Source organism: Gavia stellata, chromosome 10 (genome assembly GCF_030936135.1).
Source record: "Gavia stellata isolate bGavSte3 chromosome 10, bGavSte3.hap2, whole genome shotgun sequence".
Classification (NCBI taxonomy): domain Eukaryota; kingdom Metazoa; phylum Chordata; class Aves; order Gaviiformes; family Gaviidae; genus Gavia; species Gavia stellata.
The window spans coordinates 15996612-16019395 of record NC_082603.1 but is presented as its reverse complement, the minus strand read 5'-3'; the positions used below and the strand labels follow the sequence as shown (position 1 = coordinate 16019395).

Sequence of the window (22784 nt, the reverse complement as noted above, 5' to 3'; positions counted from 1 at the left end):
ACATGGAATAACTTATTGGGAGATCTCTTTCATTCATATAAACCCAATTTCCATTCTACGTAAGACAATTTAACTAGCGTGTCTTTCTTAAGAAATAATAATTTGACCTTTTTTTTTTTCAAAAGCAAGTAAAGACCTTCATTTTCCATCAGTTCTGCTTCTCCCACACCAAGATTAATGCAACGAATCCAATGGCAGGGTCTTCAGTTTCTCAAGCTAGTAAACAGTTTAAATATCTGATTGTATGGCACATATTTAGACAAAGCCCTTTTGAAAGGCTCACTTGTATCAATCTTGGAAGCCTTCCCATTTTCGGTACCCATAAAACCACAGGTAACTTAATAGGAAAATAATTTGAAAACCCAACTGAAGGAGGTGAAACCTTTCATTTTACTTCACTTAATATTCCAAGGGAAAAACAGGAATGCTTAGTGAGGAAATAAGGAAAAAATGAAAAAAAAGTTAACACAGTGCTTTGCTGCATAGTGAGACAGTTACTGACAGGAATTGGAGAAGTGTTGAATTTTATAGAACAAAATTAGAATTTCCATTAAATTTGACATTTTTGGATTGAAACAGGTATTTCTAAAGCTGATTTTTTCCCTGTAATCTTTTTTCTCATTCATTTGCCCATGAAATAAATATCATACAAAGACCACAGAATCACAGAATGACAGGGGTTGGAAGGGACCTCTGGAGATCGTCTAGTCCAATCCCCCAGCCAGAGCAGGTTCACCTAGAGCAGGTTGCACAGGAATGCGTCCAGGCAAGTTCTGAATACCTCCAGAGAAGGAGACTCCACAACCTCTCTGGGCAGACTGTTCCAGTGCTCTACCACTCTCAAACCAAAGAAGTTCCTCCTCATGTTTAGATGGAACTTCCTATGACCAAGTTTGTGCCCGTTACCTCTTGTCCTGTCACTGGGCACCACTGAAAAAAGACTGGCCCCATCATCCTGGCACCCACCCCAGCAATTTCAATGCCATGAAGCCACTGCATGAGAATAACAGACATTTATGCTCTACAGACAACTAATATATTCTCAGAGAGGAATAATATCCCCCCCTGTTTTTATCTGTAACATCACATTTTCCTCTTTTGATCATCAAGAAAAAGTTACTCATTCATTTATAAAATTCATCATTCCCTACTATATTTGCACTGAGGACTTGGAAAAATGCATTGTAAGTCATCAGATGGTTGAAAACAGAAGATACTCATGTCACTGGACCGCTAATTTTCACGTGCAATGAATGAAGTACATTTATATAATCCAGGGGAAGTTCACTGGATGGTGTACAACCTCTCCATAGAAGTTTTCCTTTGGACTGAAAACAATTTGCAGACGTCACACAAGAACATGACTTTTGAGAAAGATTTAAGTTATTAGAAATAAAGAATTCAATTCTAAGTGCAATCGTTGACTAAATAAATTATGCCAATTTGAAATGCAGTTCAAAACTTAAGATTTCTGAGAATATTAATTTACCATTTTCAGCAAAGTTTTAAACTCAGGTGCAAATTTAACAAGGTGAGCAGCCTGGTACTAAAAACTAGTTTTAAAGGGGCTATGTACAGGGTTCATTTTGTCTAATTCATTTTGCTGATTCAGGGCCACCCATTTACTTGGTTTTCTGAAAGATTGACCCCAATTTACAAATTGCATTTACTGATTCTTAGCAGAGATTTGATTTATAAAACATTCAAGGATGAGCATATAACTTGTAAGAGAATGAATCTTGAGGCTTGTAAATCACGTCACAAAAAATACCTGTCACTGCTAATACAACATAAATATCTTTTTTTACCCCAATCCAAATTTATGAAAGTGCCTGTAGCTTTTATCATTGATGAAGTGGTTGATGAAGCCTGCACAGTTAAGAAATATTTTCTAAATGGCTTGATATATAAAATGTTATTAGCTGTAAAAACAGCTGGGCATTTACATTCACAAAATCAACAATATGAACTAACTAAATTATTATTCTGCTTAATGTAGTACAGGATTTTAATGCTTTTGGTTCAAAGTCTACCATGTTGCTATAAATTATCTTCTTCTATCACACATAACTAGGTTTGTTGGTTCTCTCATTAATGATGATACAGTGCGATTTTTACAGAATGCGTAGCATAATTTTGCTCTGTGTGTTAATCCAGAAGAATGAACAAATGCTTCAATGGACTGTAACATCCGTTGGTAGCACACTTCATTTATCTGCTGTATTTTTTTTTTTTTTTTAAAACAAACACCATCTAATAAAGGCTTGGTGAAATTATCATCAGCTAGAACACAATATTGATTCATTCACTGTACCTACAGGAATCTGTTGGTAACTTAATACCATATAAAGTCTCTTTTAGTACGAGATGTACATCAGTGTGTCTTCTGTCTTCCCGTTCTTAATGAAATATTGCTTGTTTATTCCAAAGGCACAGGAGATTTGAATGTTACAGGGGTTGTCTTTTTACTTCCCTAAGCAGCGGTACAGAATCATTTTTCCTGAATATTCATTATAGCCTTGGGCTAGATGGAGCTTTTAATCCTAACTACTCATTGCCAATGGGTAGATATACTAGAGGAAAAACAACTATTCACCTTTTCTTCTAGATGATCACATGATAAGCTTAACTACAACCATAACTATAAGAATAAGTCCTCAGAAATTAAAGCAGCAAGTTGTCTACTGATTGCATTTGGCATTGGTAATGAGATGAATCCCACGTCCTGTCACCCCCAAGGCAGATACATCCTGCATGTTTAAAAAGGAGTGTGAAAATGCTGTGCATAGAGCAGGTCACCTCTCCCTGTGTTTCATGAAAAGAAACAAAACCATGAAGAGATTACCACAGAAATGTCTGGCTGTAGATTTTTGGAAATTTTAGAAATTTTTACTATGACCTATTTTCAGTGTTCTTGCAGGGTCCTCATTTTTACACTATCCTGTTACTGCACAATCTTTATACTGTATCCAGAACACCTCTCTGAGGTAGGGAAGTACTATTATACCTGTTTAATAAATGGAGAGAGGAGAGTCAGATAGACTGAAGTGCACCTCCTCAAACTCACCTTGTTTTGGTGCCCAGTTTTTACTAAGTCGTTTGCATAAGGATCTGAAAAGGTTTGTTTCACAGAAAACTGCACTTGATTCTTCAGAATATCTTAAACCACAACATACTTTCCACATTAACAAAAGAAATATTTTTAATACTTGAATTGAATCAATTTTTCAGAGTATTTGAATAATGCAAAAAGACAAATACAACTACTTTAGGGTAACGAACATGCTTTTCTTAACTATGCAAACAGTCCTTGGGAAGAACATATGTGTGAGTGTATGTACATATGTATGTGTGCATATATAAAGAATACAAATATCAGTCTGAAAGATATCATAAAAATAAACCTGTTACAGAATTTCCTCCAAGAACTTCAGAAGGAAGGCTACTGCTCAGTAGAGCACATTAACTGATCTTGTCTAATTAGTGCTAGAGAAAATGGACCACACCACACAATCTTCAGTCCATCCCTAATTACTATAATGGTGGCAGTTCTTTCTCACTACGAACAGGGTAAGAAGCTTTGCAGTTGTGGAAGGTATAAAAACATAACTTTCTTACATAGAACTACTGGAGTTAGTCATTACAGATCATGATGATGATTTGTGCAAGTCCATTATCCTGACTGTGATGATGGGAAGTTCTAGATGGCACAGAGAATGCTGCAAGATCCATTAGGACTTTGCATGTAAAGTCCTTAAATCTCATCTATCACTGACTACAATGACCTAAACTACAAAGTTTCAGAAATTAAAATACTTTATTCAATTTAATGCAAGTGTAAGTCTGATCTTCCTCATAAACTTCAAGTCTTTGCAGGCCACAAAACTACTCTCATATATATCTCTTGCCAATGAGTTTCATGGCTAAATCATGCATTACGTCAATGTGTTTGCAATTTTAAATACTGATACTACGTTACAGAGGACTTATTTTGTCTTTGTATTAATTTAACACACATGAAGCTGACACGGGATTTCTTATATATGGTTAGTAGGCAAGTGGCACCAAGAGTCCCTCATCAGTGCATTCTTCCGGTGGCAGATTTCCTTTCCGTATTGGCTCTTCAGAAAAAAATCTTGTAGATGGGAAGGGTGGTGGTAGGTAATGACAATGTATTGGATAGTGTGAGACCTGAGCATGATGGAAATTGTATGGAATAAGGGGTGGAGAATGTGCTGGTTTTGGCTGGGATAGAGTTACTTTTCTTCATAGTTGCTACTATGGGGCTATGTTTTGGATTTGTGCTGGAAACAGTGTTGATAACACAGGGATGTTTTAGTTACTGCTGAGCAGTGCTTACACAGAGTCAAGGCCTTTTCTGCTTCTCACACCACCCCACCAGCGAATAGGTTGGGGGTGCACAAGAAGTTGGGAGGGGACACAGCCGGGACAGCTGACCCCAACTGACCAAAGGGATAGTCCACACCATATGATGTCATGCTCAGCAATAAAAAGCTGGGGGAAGAAGAAGGAAGGGGGAACATTCAGAGTTATGGTGTTTTGTCTTCCCAAGTAACTGTTAAGCGCGATGGAGCCCTGCTTTCCTGGAGATAGCTGAACACCTGCCTGCTGATGGGAAATAGTGAATGAATTCCTTGTTTTGCTTTGCTTGCCTGCGTGGCTTTTGCTTCACCTATTAAACTGTCTTTATTTCAACCCACGAGTTTTCACACTTACCCTTCCAATTCTCTCCCCCATCCCACTGGGTGGGGGGAGTGAGCAAGCAGCTGTGTGGTGCTTAGTTGTCGGCTGGTGTTAAACCATGACACCCCCTTACATCTAGCATCATTGGAGGAATTTTTTATGTGAAAAAAATGTTCTACAGTTAACTTCCTCATTCTGCACAGTAGATACATTTTCCAAAACAGTATGGATAGCTATGGGAAAAGGAGGGAGTGCTTTTATGTTCAGGAATGATGTAGCCTAAGGAAAACTTTGTAAGTGAGAACTTGCAAGATTTGGCTTTTAAATTTAATTTGTGTACTATTCTCACCTTACTGTTTCATTCAACAATAGTTTACAAAGGAAGATTTAAACCTATCCTCAATCAAATTGCTGTCTGAGAGCCCATGAGGACTCAAATGCACCCTCATCTGAAAAACAAGAAAGGAGAAAAGAATCTTTCACCATCTGCAGACAACCTCCATGCAACAGGTAGACTTTCTTCCAGGCCATGCTACCCTTTCCTGGAGAACATTGCAGCGGCACCACCTGCCACGATCTGCAGTGCAGGCAGGCAGAGGCAGGATACACTTAGAGCAGCTTTAGAAAGTGAGTAATGATCAGTTCTATAGATTCCTTACCTATTCAATTCACTCCACCGGCTCAACATCTGGATCCGCATCTTTAACGGGGATCCCACAGACATTCTGAGGACTTGTTACCCTCACAATCTGTTAGTTTAAATGCTTCTTATATGTCTTTATCACGTATTTCTTTTCCAGATCAAACATGGATCCAGAAATCCATTAAAATATTTATCATAAAAATAATCAAAATTTCTGTCTGTGTGTGAAGAGCTACTCTTCTGCTATTCCTTCAAATGTGAAGAAAAAGTAAAAGTATGGGAATTTCAGCTTAAAGCATTGCAAATTAGTATCTTTAGCATTCACCCCTTTTTTTTTTTCATATTACTATTGATCTTTTCCACAGCTATCTTTTCTCCCTCCTCCTATGAGATTGCCTTCATAAAACTGGGTATCTCTAAACCTACCCAAAATTTCCGCAGTACCTAAATACAGAATTGCAGACAATTGCAATAGCAAAAGAGACACCATTTCTGAATCCCATGGTTAATTTTACTGTTTTTTCACATGCTAGAAAGGGGCAGTTTAGGCTTTGCATTTGTCCCATTTCAAACTTAAAGCTAAGAATTTGTTTAAAGCCTGTCAAATTAAGGGAAGGATTTCCCAGGACAGAAGACGCATCTGGAGTAAAAACTGCTTCCTCATTTCTCAGGAAATTTGACAGCCTTTGGTCAACATCTATTGACCACAGCTGTCAAAAAGAAAGAAATGAGGCAGTTTAACCTAAGGCAGCAATAACAGTTTTCACAGTTGTATGTGAAGCTATCTATATATATTAGGAAAAATTTCAAAAAATGCTTAAATGACTTCAGAAGCTTTGGGTCAGCCTGGTCAACCCCACAAAAATGTAGCTGCTGGATAAGAGCTTATATCCTTCTGGCTAGAATCTATGATATGATGTGATGTGAAACCAATGCCACAAAATAAACTTTCAGAGATAATGACAGTATGTGAATTCAGGACTCTTCTTCAGTCAATACTGTATTGCCTTTTGCCATGAGATCCAAAGTGCACAGAAGGTAGAGGAAGCCTTTTCATAGAATCATAGAATTGTTTAGGTTGGAAAAGACCTTTAAGATCAAGTCCAACCATTAATTTAACTCTGCTAAGTCCACCACTAAACCATGTCCCTAAGTGCCTCATCCACACGTCTTTTAAATACCTCCAGGGATGGTGACTCAACCACCTCCCTGGACAGCCTATTCCAGTGTCTGACAACCCTTTCAGTGAAGAACTTTTTCCTAATATGCAACTTGAGGCCATTTCCTCTTGTCCTGTCGCTAGTCACTTGGGAGAAGAGACCGACACCCACCTCTCTACAACCTCCTTTCAGGTAGTTTCCATTAGTTTAGCAAAACAAAAAAATTACTTAAAAATCTCATTAGACGTCTTTAATTAAATGGTACAGGAAAATCCTATTCAGGATAAAAATTCAAAAACATCCATAAATGGATAATTTCATATTTTGTTCTGGGAGGATCAAAGTGTTTCATTCCAGTTTAGGCCTTCAGCTTTTATTAATTAACTTGCACTCTGAAACAAGAGTTTTCAAAATGAAGTGGGGTTGTAGGGTTTTATTTTGGGGAAGAATTTCTAAAAGATCAGAGATTGATATGAGAAGAATTAAGCAAGGTCCACAGTTACCATTTAACTACACTACCATAGCAACAATATGTACTATGACTATTGCCCACTGATTTAATTCAAGGATATACCTATTTTCTCCTCTCTTACATATTCTAAAATGTTCATTTCTTTTAAAAAATCTTTAAAATAAGTCTACTAGGTAAATTGAGACACTTATGTTATTTCTACATAATAAGTGTTATGTTTATAATTGAACAAGAACTGTAATATTTTTAAACTGAAGAGGTATCATATGGCTTATACAATCAAGCATGTAGTACTAGTGAAACAAGAACATTTTTGCTTACAAAATGCTGCAGATTAAGATGTAGAAGTATAGCTTGGAAAACTCCCATAGCTTTTACAGACTACATTCTTTCTTTTTATTACACTATTTTCACTCAGGCAAAAACATTACCACTTGAGGACCATGCAAAGACTATGTATTTTTTGTGTTAATTTTTTATATATATATATTTATAGGGAGTAATGACTCCCAATTTATAGATGGTTTTGCCAAAGTAAAAATCTAAGCAAGAGCCTGGCGACCTGATTCAATTTTTTTTTTTTTTTTTTCCTGTGGGAAATTATAAGAACTAAAAAATCCTTGCCATCTAGCTCCATTCTCAGATGCTAGGACTTTATTACTTTAAAGTAAAGCTGCAAGCCCAGTGTCATGATTTGATCAGCTGCTCTTCAGATCAGTCGCTTCAAGTTCCACTTGGGGGAGCCTAATTGAGATTCTCCTTTTTTTCCAGTGATACCAATGTATCACTGGACAAAATCAAGTCACTCTGGATTAGGTACAGACTTTGGTCATGGCTGAGCTGAGAATTCAAAGCTCTGAGACCCAGTCTATACTGGGAGAGATAACAGCAGGTATTGAGAAAAGCCAACATGAGACTATGACACTACTGCGGTTCCTACTTCTCACAGTTAGACGACTTTGGAAAAGCTTTTAAAAAAATTGGTGCACATAAAAAAATGGAACTTCAAATTCAATGGTGTTTAACCAAATAAACCTTAAAAGACTCATAAAAGGTTTTAGCAGAATCAGAATTTCTTAATGAATTTCAATTTTAGCAGATCCCCATCTCCCTCTTCTTTCTTACTCTCATTTGGTATCACAATCACTATTTGTCCCTTCTCCAGCTCTACAATTAGAACCTTCAAAAGATGTTAAAAGCATAGGACAAATAGCCTTTGATCACCTCTTTCTATTCCAAATGAAAAAATGGGAACAATAAGTTGTTACAGCATTTCCTTACTGTAGTACACTACTGGAGCTGCACAAATGCACGATGCTTAACAGTACGTTTAAAAAAAAAATAATCAAAAATCATCACTCCAAAGCTTTTTAACATATCTCCTCTAATAGCTGCCAATATTAACATAGGTCAGTATCCAAACTCAAGATACATTTATCAAAGTGCTGTGTGGGAGATCCACTTTGGATACCTTATTAGCAGCATGGCACTCCTACACTGCTTCTTTGATAATGTAGCACCTAATGACTGAAAAGATAACCAACATGAAGACAAGGTCAAAAATGAGCTGGAAATTTTTGATTGACCGGTACACAAAAGTATAAAACATAGATTTGTGTTGGGTGTTAGAGCAACGATAAGAGGGATGTCAAGATCAAGCACAACTGAGACTTGAAAGGTTTGTGGCTGTCTTTAGTCAGCTTTGCAATTACTCCCTTTCTCAGACAACATAAAAGCTTTTTATTTTCTCCCCAGCACTAAAAGAAAAACAATTGAATTTATTTTGAAAACTGAATCCTCTCTCTAAATAGGTGGTTGAACCATAACATTTTTCTTCATTACAAATTTGGGTTTTGGTGGGCTTTTGTTTGTTTTTGTATTGTTTTTATTAATTTAAAACATTAATCTAAGCAACCAGAGGAAACATCACTGTTAGAGAACCTTCTAATTTAAAATTAACTACAAGGCTTTTTTTAAATTATTATAGTTACATGATAGGAAAAACTCTCTCTATGTTTCATTGACATAGGTCAGTTAAAACTGTAGCAGTCATTATTTACAGCTATTGATTTTAATGCAACATTAAAGGAGACAGACACAACCATTATTTTCCTTGGTTGTCAGAATAAAGGTTAATAATAGTTGGCCTGAAAGGGTGAAGCACAGATTGCCAGTTCAAATTAGCAAATCATTTGTTCCGATACCAATGGGCCTAAACATTCCAAGTGAAAAATGTGAAACTGCACATTTACATTTTATAAATTTCTTGGAGATACTAACTGGAAAGATTTATTTATCAACAGCATTGGTATATGCAAAGTGTTGACTAATAAAAATGCCTTTTTACCCCTGACAGAACAAAATATTTTGTCTTGGTTTTTTCTAGCCAACCAAAATAATGTTTCTCATATCACTGTAAAAAAGTGGTATGCAGCATGATTAAACAATATTTCAGCTCTTTAGTTCATGCAGAGGTTACCTGCTAGAAGGCATAAAGGTTTGATTAGGTTTACGTCATACATGAAATATTTTAAAGGGTAGCATAGAACTCAAATATATGAGTGCTGCAGCTACAAATAGCTTTTTCTTGTGGTCAGGTAGGCAAGCTCTCAGTCCTTTCCTATAATAACGAGGCAGAAAATACCAAAGAAATGAGGAAACCATAAACCTTTGAAACCACCAAACCAAGGAATGTAAAACCTATGCTTTGAGAAGGATTTCCCACTCAGTTTTAAAATTATCATATGGGCCTCTATTCAGATTTGGTCTACTGTAAAGAGCAAGCCTCCCAGCACAAAAAACTTTACTAGGAGGTGAGGCAAAATTAAAAAAGTATGAGCCTACTCCTGCAAATTCTCATGTAGGCAGTGAAGAGACTAGTTAACACACTGTTAATTAACTTTATCAAATGGTGGCATAAAACTGAAACCATAGAAAGAAAAACCTGTTAATGTGCACTGCGTAGTTAACTTTTATTGTGCACCAAGATGAACAATCTTAAAACATTTTATTTTACCTGCACTTGTTGCTGATCATTTCCTTTCCAGTAAATCCTGTTTACCATACATCATCAGTATGAATAACTGCAATACCTTATGCTGCAATCACATATCCAAAGGCAAAGCAGTCCACAGAATCTGGACATTTAACCCGAACATTTAACCATGTAGGCCACAGAAATATGCTTGCCTGAGTTTTCTACATTTCCCTTTTCTGAAAGGTTCTCAGTGCATTAAAATACAACTGCAAGAATAATCACAGGTTGCCATATGGTTTTAAAAAAAAAAAATCGTGGTTTTCTTTCCTTCTGGGAAGCACTCCATCGTAGTTAGGCTACTGAAGTGTCATTAAAACAGCCCAAATCTTTCTGTTTCCTTTTTAAACAGCGTCAGGTCACTGATATATTGGCCGAACTGACCTTCTTTGTGACATCTGTCATCCATAATGCGAATTCCAGCTGAAATGCTTCCATCATAGTGAGATTGAAAATAAGGTTATCACCAATTTGCTTTCATGTCTTCATGAATTTCAAGGAAACAGAATCACTTTTACATTTTCTAAGAAAATTCATTCTGTAGAGAATGCTTTCCGTATGTAAATAAAAAGTCACCACACATGAACAGTGTTTAAAACCTTATTAACAGCCATACTATGTCATTAAAAAGTTTCAGAAAGTTGGTAGGGCTGTTAACATTACTGTCCTATTTATAATCCCTTTTATTTTTCATTTTGTCTTTTAAGTAATTCAATTAAAAATCCTTCAAAGCAATTACAGTGGATTAAATATTGTCAAACCACAATATAAAATCACAGAATAGTGTTCTGATGATGACTTTATTAAACTTTGCATCTTAATTCATTTCTTCTTGAGTGTATGAAAAAACAGAATTCTTAAGACAAAATACCAATTAACTGTCGTACCTCATTATTAAGTATTGTCTCCTTTTACATGTTACAAAAAAAAAAAAAAAGAAATGAGCACATAAAGGACATACGGAACTAAAGTAATGGAAGAAATCCATTTAAATCATGACATTCAATCACACCTGAATCCTGTGAGGGTAACAGAAAAGGAAATGAATCCTCAGGTACAGGAAGAAGGTAAGTGATGTCACCAACCCAGGAGTGACCACATTGTCAACAAGCTTTTTCTGTTCAGGTTTCCAGTGAAACAGCTCATGAGTCAACCGTTGCTTTGAAAGCAACTCAGCAAAGGGTTTACTTCATGAGGAGGATTTTAAAGGAGGAGGGAAGAGACATGTGAAACCAGGGAAGGCGAAAAAAATCATCCAAAGAGGTTAAAACAACAAAACTGAACTATCATAAAGGACGATATGTGGCCACTGTCAATATGGGAGCCAGGAACGTAAGCCCACAAAACATATCTCCTGGCCTGCAAAAACATGTGCTTAGATCTACGTTTGCAGGAGTTGGAGGAGCCAACCAGCAGCATCCCTTCTCTCTGCACATCCCAAACACCCTCCCAGCAAAACAACACCCAATGCAGCACATCTCTGCACATGCAGAGTCACACCATCAAACCATCACCGCCCGAACCAAGGAATCCTTCTTTCGCAGGAGCCTGCTGCGCCTTGTGATTGGATTTCCTGCATCTGCCTGAGCTTTTCCCCTCACCTGGACTATTAAGGCTGTTGTTCATATCCATCAGCTTGGGTGGCAGACAATTTCTCTCCTGTACCCCGCTGCCTAGTTTTATGAAACTTAACAAAAATTCAGTATCTTTGAAACAGTTTCAACTCTGAGAAACATGGCTGAAAGAGGTCATTTGGTTGAAATGTGCCCTAAAGCAACAGCGGGCACTGACAGACACAAAGAGCGAGAACAGCTAAGATTTATCTTCTTAAGATCCCAGCCAAAACAGATGAAAGTGGCCAATACAAGAGAACAACACGACATACAAATCTTGAAACTCCACCGCAAACACCACCATAAACGTCACTTTGATTATACTGGTTTATACTGGACTTTGGGTGGCAGTGTTCCCACTGCTGCTATAGCACAGTGTAACACCACCCTGCTGTACTTTGCATTAATTTGTTGCAGTAACTGATACAAAAGAGAAGAGAGAGAACTAATACTGCCTGCAGGACTCAATGAATTATACTTAACCAGCATATTATTGTAGGGTGATAGTAGAATGCCACATGAACACAGATATAATTAAATTCTGTTTGGGGCATCATTTATTTAAAATACTTCAAGCTCCTTGCTGGCAGAGTAACAGCAAATTAGTATGCTATGCTGTGCACTTCAATTAAGAAGCAGCCTCATCTTTCCTATGGTACAGCAGAGCAAATCTAATTGTGCCATGCAGCCAGTTCTCATCTTTGAGGAGTAACCAGAGCTTTTGGGTTTTTTTGCTTTTTGTTTTTAACAGATTTGTAGTCTTCTGAATGAGGCAATGTGGGCTTTTATGACAACTTGCTTCCTAATTGCAGGCAATAAACATGTACACAGCCAGCAGCAGAGGCTGTAGCAAGTACAGTTTAAGTAAAATGAAAACAAAGGTAAGAAGAGAACCACAAAGCAAGTTTATTGTACATATGATCTGAATAGCTAAACCACCAGGATATGGATTTCAGTGCTCACGAGAGACATATACATGCCTCCTTCAATATAAACTAAAAAAGCAAACAATCCTGCAAACCTATAGCTTAAATGCTGAGATAGGCAAAGATTTTTTATATTTTGGAGGTTAGAAGGTATGACTAATTAATGAGAAATATTTATAAGCCAGGATGTTATTAACTTTTAAAATATTTGCTTATAGGATAAAGAATATCTGTTCTTGCACTTAGGCTGAGATCTTTGAATACGAGATTTGTTTTTTAAAAAAGTATAGGAGCATCTTCTGCACTTTGGAAATTTAACTCATGCGTGGCTTTCGACTTGAGATCTCCCTATCACACTGATCATCTCACCCCAAGTGAACAGGTCCTTGTGCTTCCTTTTATCCACTACTCATTTCCTATCTCTGGTATAAACAATGCAGTACCTTTGGATAGGAATTGAGCAGGGTGAATCCACAGAATCACAGAATGTTTGTCTGAATGGACTTCTGGAGGGCAGCTAGTCCAAGCTCCAGCTCTGAGTGGGACTAGGACCAACACCAGTTGAGGATGGCCATGGCTTTGCCTGCCTGAGCCCTGAAAACTCCAGAGATGGAGAGTACACAGGCCTACTAGACAACATGTTCCTGGACTGCATCACCTTCTTGGTGAATTTTTTTCCTGATGCCCAACCTGAAATGTTCAGCCTGCAATTAGTGGTTGTTGCCCCTTGATGTATCATCTGACACTACAGAGAATCATCTTTCCCTCTTTGTAGCTACTCTTCCAGCATCTTTTGTTACTACCTTTCAAACAGCTGTAGGCTGCTCTTTTCTTCCCTCCATTGTTTTTCACTCCCCCTTAGGCCAAGGAGACTCACTGATCTTTTTGAAGACTTTGGATATCACTTGTCTGAGTTGGTCGTATTCTAATGATTCTAGGTGTATGCACATTACACTTACTAGACCTGGGGTTTCATCTAAACGACAATGAATGACACAAAACTTAGCAGGAATGCAAAACAAAACCCAGATTACCAACTCAACTCAACTATTTATTCATCCTTACCAGAACAGCTGAAGAGACTTGTAGACTTTTGGACCAAAAAAAAAAAGCCAAACACGTAAATGTGTTGATTTCACATCACAGTAATGGTTTTGAATATTTAATGCTGCATTTTAGAAGTAAAAAAAAAAAAATTAAAACTTCTTCGTATGGTTTCCAGTGAAGAGGCAAAAAGTGCACCACAAATACAGCACCACAAGTTAGACATTGAAATGTGAGTGCTACCATCTCAGATGTTTGATCGATTTATTATTTTTGTAATTTCATGCTATAATTGCTACAGTAATGAACTATAGTGGGAAAGCAATACTATAATTTTTAATAATCTGCTGTTCACCACATCTTTACGTTTACTATTCAGTGTTTTGTACACTTATGTTATCTGATTCAAAGAAAATCTGTGCGTAAGTGCTGTTAAACCTAATGATGGAAATTCTATTACAATTTTTAATGATATCCAAGTTTTATACAGTTGCAGATTGTTATGAAAGAATACAAACCTTAACTTTATTATCATTAATCAGCATTAGTAAATATAATTGACATTTTATACAGAACCAGCTTTAAGTAACTTATTGGCAGCAACACAGATGCCTCGTAATATTACCCTCTGGCTAGCTATGCTGTTTGGGCGCCAGAGTGTCTGCACTAATGACTTAGAATTAAAATCAAATAAAAGCTAAGAACTGTAATTCAGTATAAAACAAACAGCCGTTCTTAGTACCAATTCTTTATATATATAATTTGGATATATCTGGAATTTTAAAAATTTACAGGGCATATAAAACAATGGAAGTGTTTGAGAATAGATAACAAAATAGGATAGAGAATAAACAAATCTGATGTTCCCAGATTTCTACACTTACCCTTAGGCACACCACAGGAATTGAAATGAGGAGAAAAAGTAGACAGTGTAATTAACCTTTCCTTTCCCTGTTTTTTTTTTAAACAACAACAACAAAGGCAGAACATTTTAGACATTATAAACAGTAAAAATACACATAATTTGTTTTAGTCATTATTTTTCATCTCAGCAATTTCTGTAGTTTCCTGAGGATTTAATGTGCTTAGGCATGAAAAGGGACCTAATCCCTAAAAAATTTTCCTATGAAGATGTGGATTATGTTATCGAAAAGATTTAAGAAACCAGGAGAGCTGCTCTGTCTCTCAAAGCCTCATGCCCTGACTTCTAGATATCAAGTGGCGTTTTTTTTTCCAGAGCATATCTGAGCCTTCTCTTCCCCACACCACCTATGTATGACCTATTTGACTTCAGCTCTGGAGAAGAAAAAAAAAAAATGGAGTAGAGCCAAAATAATTCCTAGCACTTTCTTGTCTTATGGTAGGGCCTCCCAGGGCCACCACACATGGAATCCCCCTGAAGGGCTACTGATAAATCTCCTTGCACGTATTGTTAGTTTATCCAGTTTATCCTCACCCTTTGCTTTGATAAACTTCATTTAAAGCCACTATAACTTAATTCTAGCTAACGCTGAGGAAGAACCTTAGGAACTGGCCCTCTAAAGATGGCCTGTTTTATTCATTTATTTGTCTAAAGAAGTAGATTCTTTTCTGAGCTCTTGTTTTGGTGAGACAGTTTAAGAAAACACAAGAATATGTTTAAACGAGAGTAGTATATATTAAACATTCAAAAGAATATTCTTATTGTATGGGAGAGAAATTTTATTATTATACAAACATATATGTATATATAATGTAATCTTCTTGCTTTATGGATCTGATCTCCTCCAAGGAGAGTCACAAATCCACATGATAGCCCTGAGTGCTCAAATTTTGCATTTGGTTCTCTGATTTTACAATAGCTGAAAGATACGTAAAAACTCATGTAGCCAGACAGCTCCCTACTGACTACACATCTAAGCAACTTCACATGCATATATTATTCCAACCAGTGAAAGCTGGAAATAACATATGCCTTAAAAAAAAAAAAAAAAGGAAAAAAAACATGCTTGAAAGGAGCCTGTTTCAGCTTCCATGAGAAAACTTCAGGGCTCTCCCTGACCAAAGCACACCCTTCTACAGTGTGCTGACATCTCAGGTGGGGACACCCCAAACTGTTGAGTTAGGCTGCGTGGAGCGAAGGGTGGGAATTGTTTCACAAACTTATAAAAATGGCTACTATAGCTCTTTGTTGTTGAAAGCAATTCAGGGAAAAAAAAAAAATAATAACTATTACAATTTTACTAGTGTGGCCCTGGAGGGTTTTTATAATTTTCTCCTCTCCCATTTTTAATCATAACTTCGGTAACTAACCACTGGTCATGAAAAGCATCCAGATGACCGTCATTAAAAATAATAATCTATAGCATGGGACAGACTGACATCATTTTGTTCACAGAAAATAATGAAATGTCCCATGCACTGTGCCTGACAGTATTGCTATGATAAAGCTTCACCTGCCTTGAAACGATTACAGCTCCTATTGCCTCCCTACTAGAAGTTTTAGAAAGTTAATGGTTTAGTTATCCAACCACACCTCAGTTCTTAAGTGTTTTGTGCTTAACTGAGGAAGTGAGGATGAATTAAGATGTCTACTAGCCCTCTCCAATGGGATCAACTGAATAGTATGTGTCAATTTCAGGGCATGTAATCATAATTCCCACTCTGCATCTCCCTCCTGAGGAGGAAGGGGTGGCAGAGACGTGTGATGAACTGACTGCAACTCCCATTCCCCATCCCCCTGTGCTGCTGGAGGGAAGGAGGTAGAGAAAATTGGGAGTAAAGTTAAGCCCAAGAAGAAGTGAGGGGTGGGGGGAAGGTGTTTGAAGATTTGGTTTTATTTCTCACTACCCTTCTCTGATTTGATTGGTAATTAAATTGGTAATTAAACTAATTTCCGCACGTCGAGTCTGTTTTGCCCATGATGGTAAATTGGTGAATGATCTCTCCCTGTCCTTAACTCAACCCACGAGCCTTTCCTTATATTTTCTCTCCCCTGTCCAGCTGAGGAGGGGAGTGATAGAGTGGCTTTGGCACCTGGCATCTAGCCAGGGTCAACCCACCATAACTGAAAGGCTTCAGACTTCTGAAGCTTTGATGGTCAAACTCTAGAAAATCTCTCCCGTTAGACTGTGAACCAAGATTTTTCAGAGACTTCGAAGTTCACCACATTTGGACATGTTTCAGAGCCATATAAAATTTCAAACCATGACCAAAACATGCAAAAATCTGAAAACTTCAAAAGGATATTAGTATGAGAATTGGCTTTTGTGCATGTTTATTTTCTTTTCAAAACAACACACATTCTCCTAACTGAAGTCACAGGATGTATTGATAAACTCTGCATCAGATTTCTACACGGCAGAGACATCAGGCATGGATAATTCCAACCTAAACTGTATAAACCATCAAATCTATAGGTTACAGAACACAGGCTCTTATAAGAGAAGACATTAACTGTAGGTGGCACTACCAGAACGTATGCCCTATTCCGTGATTCTAAAATACAGTTAGGTTCATATGCTAAAAATTGTGAAGTGAAATATGTGTGTATCTCATGTCCTTCAAAATCATTATTGATATATGCAGTAGTTACCAGGTTGTGATCTAAAAGATATCTACAGGGCACTGAAATGGAAACCAAGAAATTCTGTCCAAGTGTTTTTTGGAAATTATTTGTTTTCATCTTGTTCCTTGTCAAATACATAATGCATTTTGTTCTCAGCAAAACTAAGCATTTTGTATCTTCTCAGCATGAATTTTTAAACATTCAGCCTAAAAATCTCAAGCTAGAGATCTGCTGCTTGTGTCTTCCCCCTGAGGTGTAACTATCAATGTGGTAGTGCAGGACTGCTGAAGAGACATGTAAGAGATTGCGGTTACAGTCCTACCTGCCCACAGGCCAGGCCCATGCCTCTTTCCCCCATGCCATGAGGACATGATAGATTTAACTCCAGCGCATCTGCACCAGCAACCTATGAAACATGCAAAAGGAGGAAAAATGCAAAATTAACTTCAAGGAATGTACTCTTTCCTGTAGCATTTACTGTTTGTGTTAAAAAGAGATTTATTTAGACATTTGATTTATTATTTTTTTTAAAGAGAGAAAGCTACGGTTATGATAGCCTGAACAAGAAATGTGTTGATCATTACAGAGAAAAATTTAAAAAAACTGCTGTGGCTTCCCAAAATTACAAAGGAAATTAAAGTGAAAAATAAATTAAAAAGAGACAAGCACAATAAGGAGGTCGTTCTGGAAAGTGTTAAAAAATGAAATGTAATTACACGGCCTTAGGGCAGCACTGAGAGTGACGTTCGGGTAGTCAGTGTTACTCAGGTGCTTCGGTGCTCTGAAGAACTGTGACTCAGTAGTAAATCTCTCCTTTCTGCTTTAATGAATTTAGTCTCTAAATTTTCTGCACTGTGTACCATTCTGCACTGTGCCATAGCTTTTGTCATTAAATATTTTTGTTTCTGAAGTCAAACAAGAGAGTATTAAAAAAAGTCTATACAAACATATTATTCATGCTAATTTCTCTTCAGCACCCTCTATTAGCTACAATTAAAAAGGCAAAGGAGACGAGGTGTACAAGGACAGCACACAAACACGCTCCTCTTCCTCCCTGCTGAACTGCTCCAGCCTGAGACGAGGATCTCTCCCATTGCCTTCCATGTGGCTGTAACCAGTATTTTGCTCTGCATTTGCATTTTGTTTTTGCTTATTGAACTGTAGTAACTTTGCCTGCTGTGTGGCCATGGTTCAGCAGCTCTCCGAGCACATGAGAAGCCATCCATCACTTTCAGGAATCCCCACGTCCTGACTAGCTCCGCAAGCCCGGCCATGCCACGCTGATGCTGGTGCTGTCGGCCTCCGTGACAAGCTGACCTTTTGTATGAATAGGTCGTCCTCCTGCTGAGAGGCACTGCGGTACCTTCTGGGGCTTCTGCTCTTTGGAAAGCCACATTTATTACCTTCTAGGTAGGATCCTACGCATGCGATTAAATATCACTGCTCTTCAGCTGTGGATTCCAGAGCGCCCCAAACAAGAGCGTTGCTCTCCACAGAGTGGAGACTAACAACTACTTTGTGGAACAAAGTTATATCACATATGTTACACATTATTGAGTGCATTTAAATAACTACTTTTTTCTAAAGGGGTAACATAAATACAAACACAGATTGGAAATATCTGTCTTAAAGTGGATAGCAGTACCACTGAATTAAAAAAAGAGGAGAAAATGGCACAATAAAACCATTTATCTCAGTCAGTTTAAAAGCAGTAGTGCTCCTATCAAGCACAGATTCCACAAAAGATTTCATGGTCAATTAGGTAAATACAGGTATAAAATAGACTAGTGTGGAAGATCACCAAGCCAATTACTGATAATGTTTAATTTCACTTCCCTAAGTCCCCAAAGTGATTTTTTTCCTCATAGGTTTAAAATGCCCAAAGAAAATAGAGAAGTGTCTTCCCACATCACCATAGGAGGGAGGGCTTAGGACACTGTGAATAAAGAAACAACGGTGTCCAAACATACACATTCAGCCATATGAAAACACAAATTCAAAATATCCACACTCATATCTACACATATATAAAAACATATATTAAAAAAATATATATAATACTTATAAAACATTTAAATCTGAGCTAATGCTAGCAATAATAAAAGGTAGGTATTTTTTCTTTGCTTAAATTTGTTAAAACCTTCCTTTATTGATCTGAAACTATGCTTTCTATTTCGTCTAGACACTTTATGTGGAAAAAAACAGTTTTATTTAAAAATAACAACTTGGTATTGCATTCAGGTATAGACACCTTTCTGAATGAAATTATTGTGATCTTAATCAAGTGTTTCTTATACTATTCGCTGTGGACACAGGTACATGTTTTTAAATAGTTTTTTCCTTCAAATTGAATTGAAATTTCAGGTGCATTGTCTGTTTGCATTTGTGTAAGATTGGATTTATATTATAGGAAGTCTGCCGACTGCTATTATATGTGCTGGCTTTCTCTGCTATCATTTTTGAAAGTCTGTATTAAAACTAGAATAGCATTAAATGAGCCTTTTATACTTTAAATATTCAAGACTCTTATATTTAAAATTTCTTCTGGTGCTGTCAAACTAGTGTGCCTGTAGGCAAGGTAAGATCAAGTTAGGTTCTCAAAGGTAGAATTAAATTTTATCAGGGCATCCGTCATAATATACAGTTTGCTTAAAATGCAAATAAAAAGTATATAGATTCAAAGACTAAAAGCTTTCCAGGTACTGCTTAAAAATCCAAGGGACCTTTTTTATGGAACAGATTTCCTTTAAATTTACATTTCCATCATTTTAATGAAAACACAGAATAAACAAATTATAATGGACATGCTCTAAATTCTCTTTTTTCACTTTGAATCTATTTCTTTCAAGAAATTCCTTATTGCAGCTCTTGGTTTTAAGGAGAATAAAAAAAGATGCAGAAACACATTTAGGAAAACATTACCTCAGCCATTTTTGAAAGTTGAGTCCAGTCCTCCCTGCTATAGCTGCACATGATACTGGCAATCAGAATCTGAAAAGAATATGTATGCAATCATTTTAAGTCATGTTACCAGATTTTGAAATATAGTACTTTTCCGTGACTCCAGACATTAACTACCACTACCTGCGTATGGGAACTCCCAGCTGTATACTACTAGCATGGGTAGTAAAATACAGCTGTATATTTCAGAGGGATGAGAAATAGTATACAGTCATCTATTTTTATCCCTATTTTTTAAGTCACTAAGGAAAACCAGCAGGTCTAGTCAAACACGTAGAGGACTTTGCATTCTCTTTGTCATGCAATAAAGTGAGAACAAAGGCTGTCCTAGACACAGAGCCCACCAGGAAAACTGTCAAACATACTTGTTTCTGAGGTCAGAGAAATTAAGTTATTTATTATCTATACAATGCCAGAAGTACTTGGGACTCTTTAGAGACAGGTGAGATGTAAGTGCAAGAGTTTACTCTCTAATGTGGCAGTGTAAGCACACAATATTCCAGCTGACTTCAGGAAGCCAGGATACACCAAAACCAGCCCCCTGGAAGCCCATCCTAAGCAAGTTAAGGACAGTGACAGGCAGCCGGGAATGTTTTGTGCAGAGGCAACTGTGAAGAGACTTGTAGGATGTGGGGAAAATCTGGGAGGATTGGGAGTGTGGTACAGGGCAACTCCAGCTTTTTTCCCACAATACCCGTTTTATTTCCTATTTGCTGGCAGTGGCCCCAGTTCCCCAAGAGCTGTTTCTGTGTATTGCCTTTCCTCCTCACTGCACTGAGCACCTTTCAGGTCCAGGTTCTGCCTGTAGCTGCTGCTATCTCTAATATCTTTATTGAGGTTCAAGGTTTTAGATAAAGTAAATTCTAATAGTATTCTTCTGGGAGGGCAGCTAGACACAGACCTCTCCTGTTGCATGCAGTGCTATTTACTGTTAAATGAATGTTAACTACTCCTCCGGTCAATGTCCAGTTCAAGTAACAATGTTAATTTCTATTTAAGACTAAACCAAAATCACTTGTTCTGGACCCATCAAAGATCATCAGACACTGAAACTCCGAAATTGATGCATTCATGGTGAGATCAGCAGAGAATTCAGCCCAAGAACTCCTGCATGGAGGACTCCTTAGAAGGATGAGGTTTGCAAGAAAAAAGCAACAGGAAGCTATGTTGCAGCAGCTAAAAGGTTAAATCAGAAAAAGAAATCACAGAACTTATGAGCACACTACCGGCTCAGCCTGTGTTCATAGGAAACACCAGGAGAGGAGAACAGAAAAACATCTGGCCACACTCTTGTTTATTTGGCCCTCTTACGTGAAATGTATGAAAGTTTCTCATGTAAGTTTGATTCACAGGTAGGATGAAATTTGGTTTTAATCTTTTTCTCTTTCCAGACAAGTTTTACTGTTGTCATTAATATCTAGGATGACCTTAATCTGTTGCTCCCAGTCAGTATAACACTTCTCTTGACCCTTCCCATAATGCTGAGGGTTAATGACTCATTCACGTATGGCAAAATACTGAAAAGCATGGTGTAGAAAAATTGTCCAATACATGCAATTGGTGGAAACTGTAAACTCCCAAATTATCTCCATAAGAAGGATGAGATATTTAGAGTCTTTAGAAGGGAGGGAAATATACTTTCAAAAGGAAAGCAGCTATGGAGAAAAATAGACATGGTGAGGTTACAATCTATTCATTTAAAAGGACAATACCACTTATCATCATCATTATTTTCATTATTTCCATTGTTTTGCTCTGATGAATCTCTACCTATCAATCTACCACCCACCTACCTGCAGACTGCCTACCCATAGACCCTTCTGGCTGATGTTTGCAAGACAGCAGTCTTCTGAGAAGGAAAGCATTTGATGAAGTGCCTGCCTTGCCTGCAGATGCCCATTTGTGTGCACCTCTGGCACAAACATAAGACTAAGGTTTTCCTTAAACGCACACGATCATTACTGGCCATGCTTTTATTCCACCCTTGAGAGGAAAAAATTCTCTCTCCTATACCACACTTTCTTATATTGTGAACAACTTTATATAGCTCTATAGGTCAAATGCTTATGAAACAGAATTTGCTCTATGTTCTACTTGAATATTCAAGATAATTTGAATACTCAGGAAATAAATATCAATCTCTTTAAAAATACTCTAATATTTTTAAAAACACAAATCAGAATATTTCATTGTGAAAAATCAGTTTAAAAAAGTATATATGAGAAAAATTTAGAGTAAGAAACTAGTTAAAATATGCACTAACTGGAAGTTAGCTAGAAACCATATTTTGTCAAATTCACACTTTTTATAAACTAAAGCAAAAAAAATCCCAACTCAGACACTGACAACATGATAAGGATTTTCACAGTTGCAGTCACAATCCAAAGTATATCAGAAATCTAAACAATTCAGCTTTAAAACAAACCAAATTTTTCAGCAGGGAAAGTTGTAAGACAAGAAGGGCAGCTGACTATATTCACAAGTAGCTGAGTTAGGTTATGTCAAGTGTTATTAATGAAATTAGAAAATTCTGCTGGGAGTGTACAAAAGAGGAGGAACAAGGTCTGTGATGTTTCAGAGAGCTGTTAATTAAGACAACATGTTTATTTAATATTGATTAGTTTTAGCATCCACATTTAAAATTAAGTACATACTTTTGACAGAAGCAGTGGTTTACTAT

At 37.1% G+C, this 22784-nt stretch overlaps 1 protein-coding gene across 1 annotated transcript in view; it reads right to left on the bottom strand.

The window, feature by feature from the left end:
- The window catches only part of DPYD (dihydropyrimidine dehydrogenase), a 367872-nt gene that overhangs the window by 97289 nt on the left and 247799 nt on the right, over positions 1–22784 (bottom strand). The window contains exons 15-16 of the mRNA XM_059822172.1: positions 20066–20134; positions 17466–17549 (exon numbers count right to left, since the gene is read on the bottom strand). Coding sequence (XP_059678155.1) covers positions 17466–17549; positions 20066–20134 — 153 coding nt within the window. The remainder of the gene's footprint in view (positions 1–17465; positions 17550–20065; positions 20135–22784) is intronic.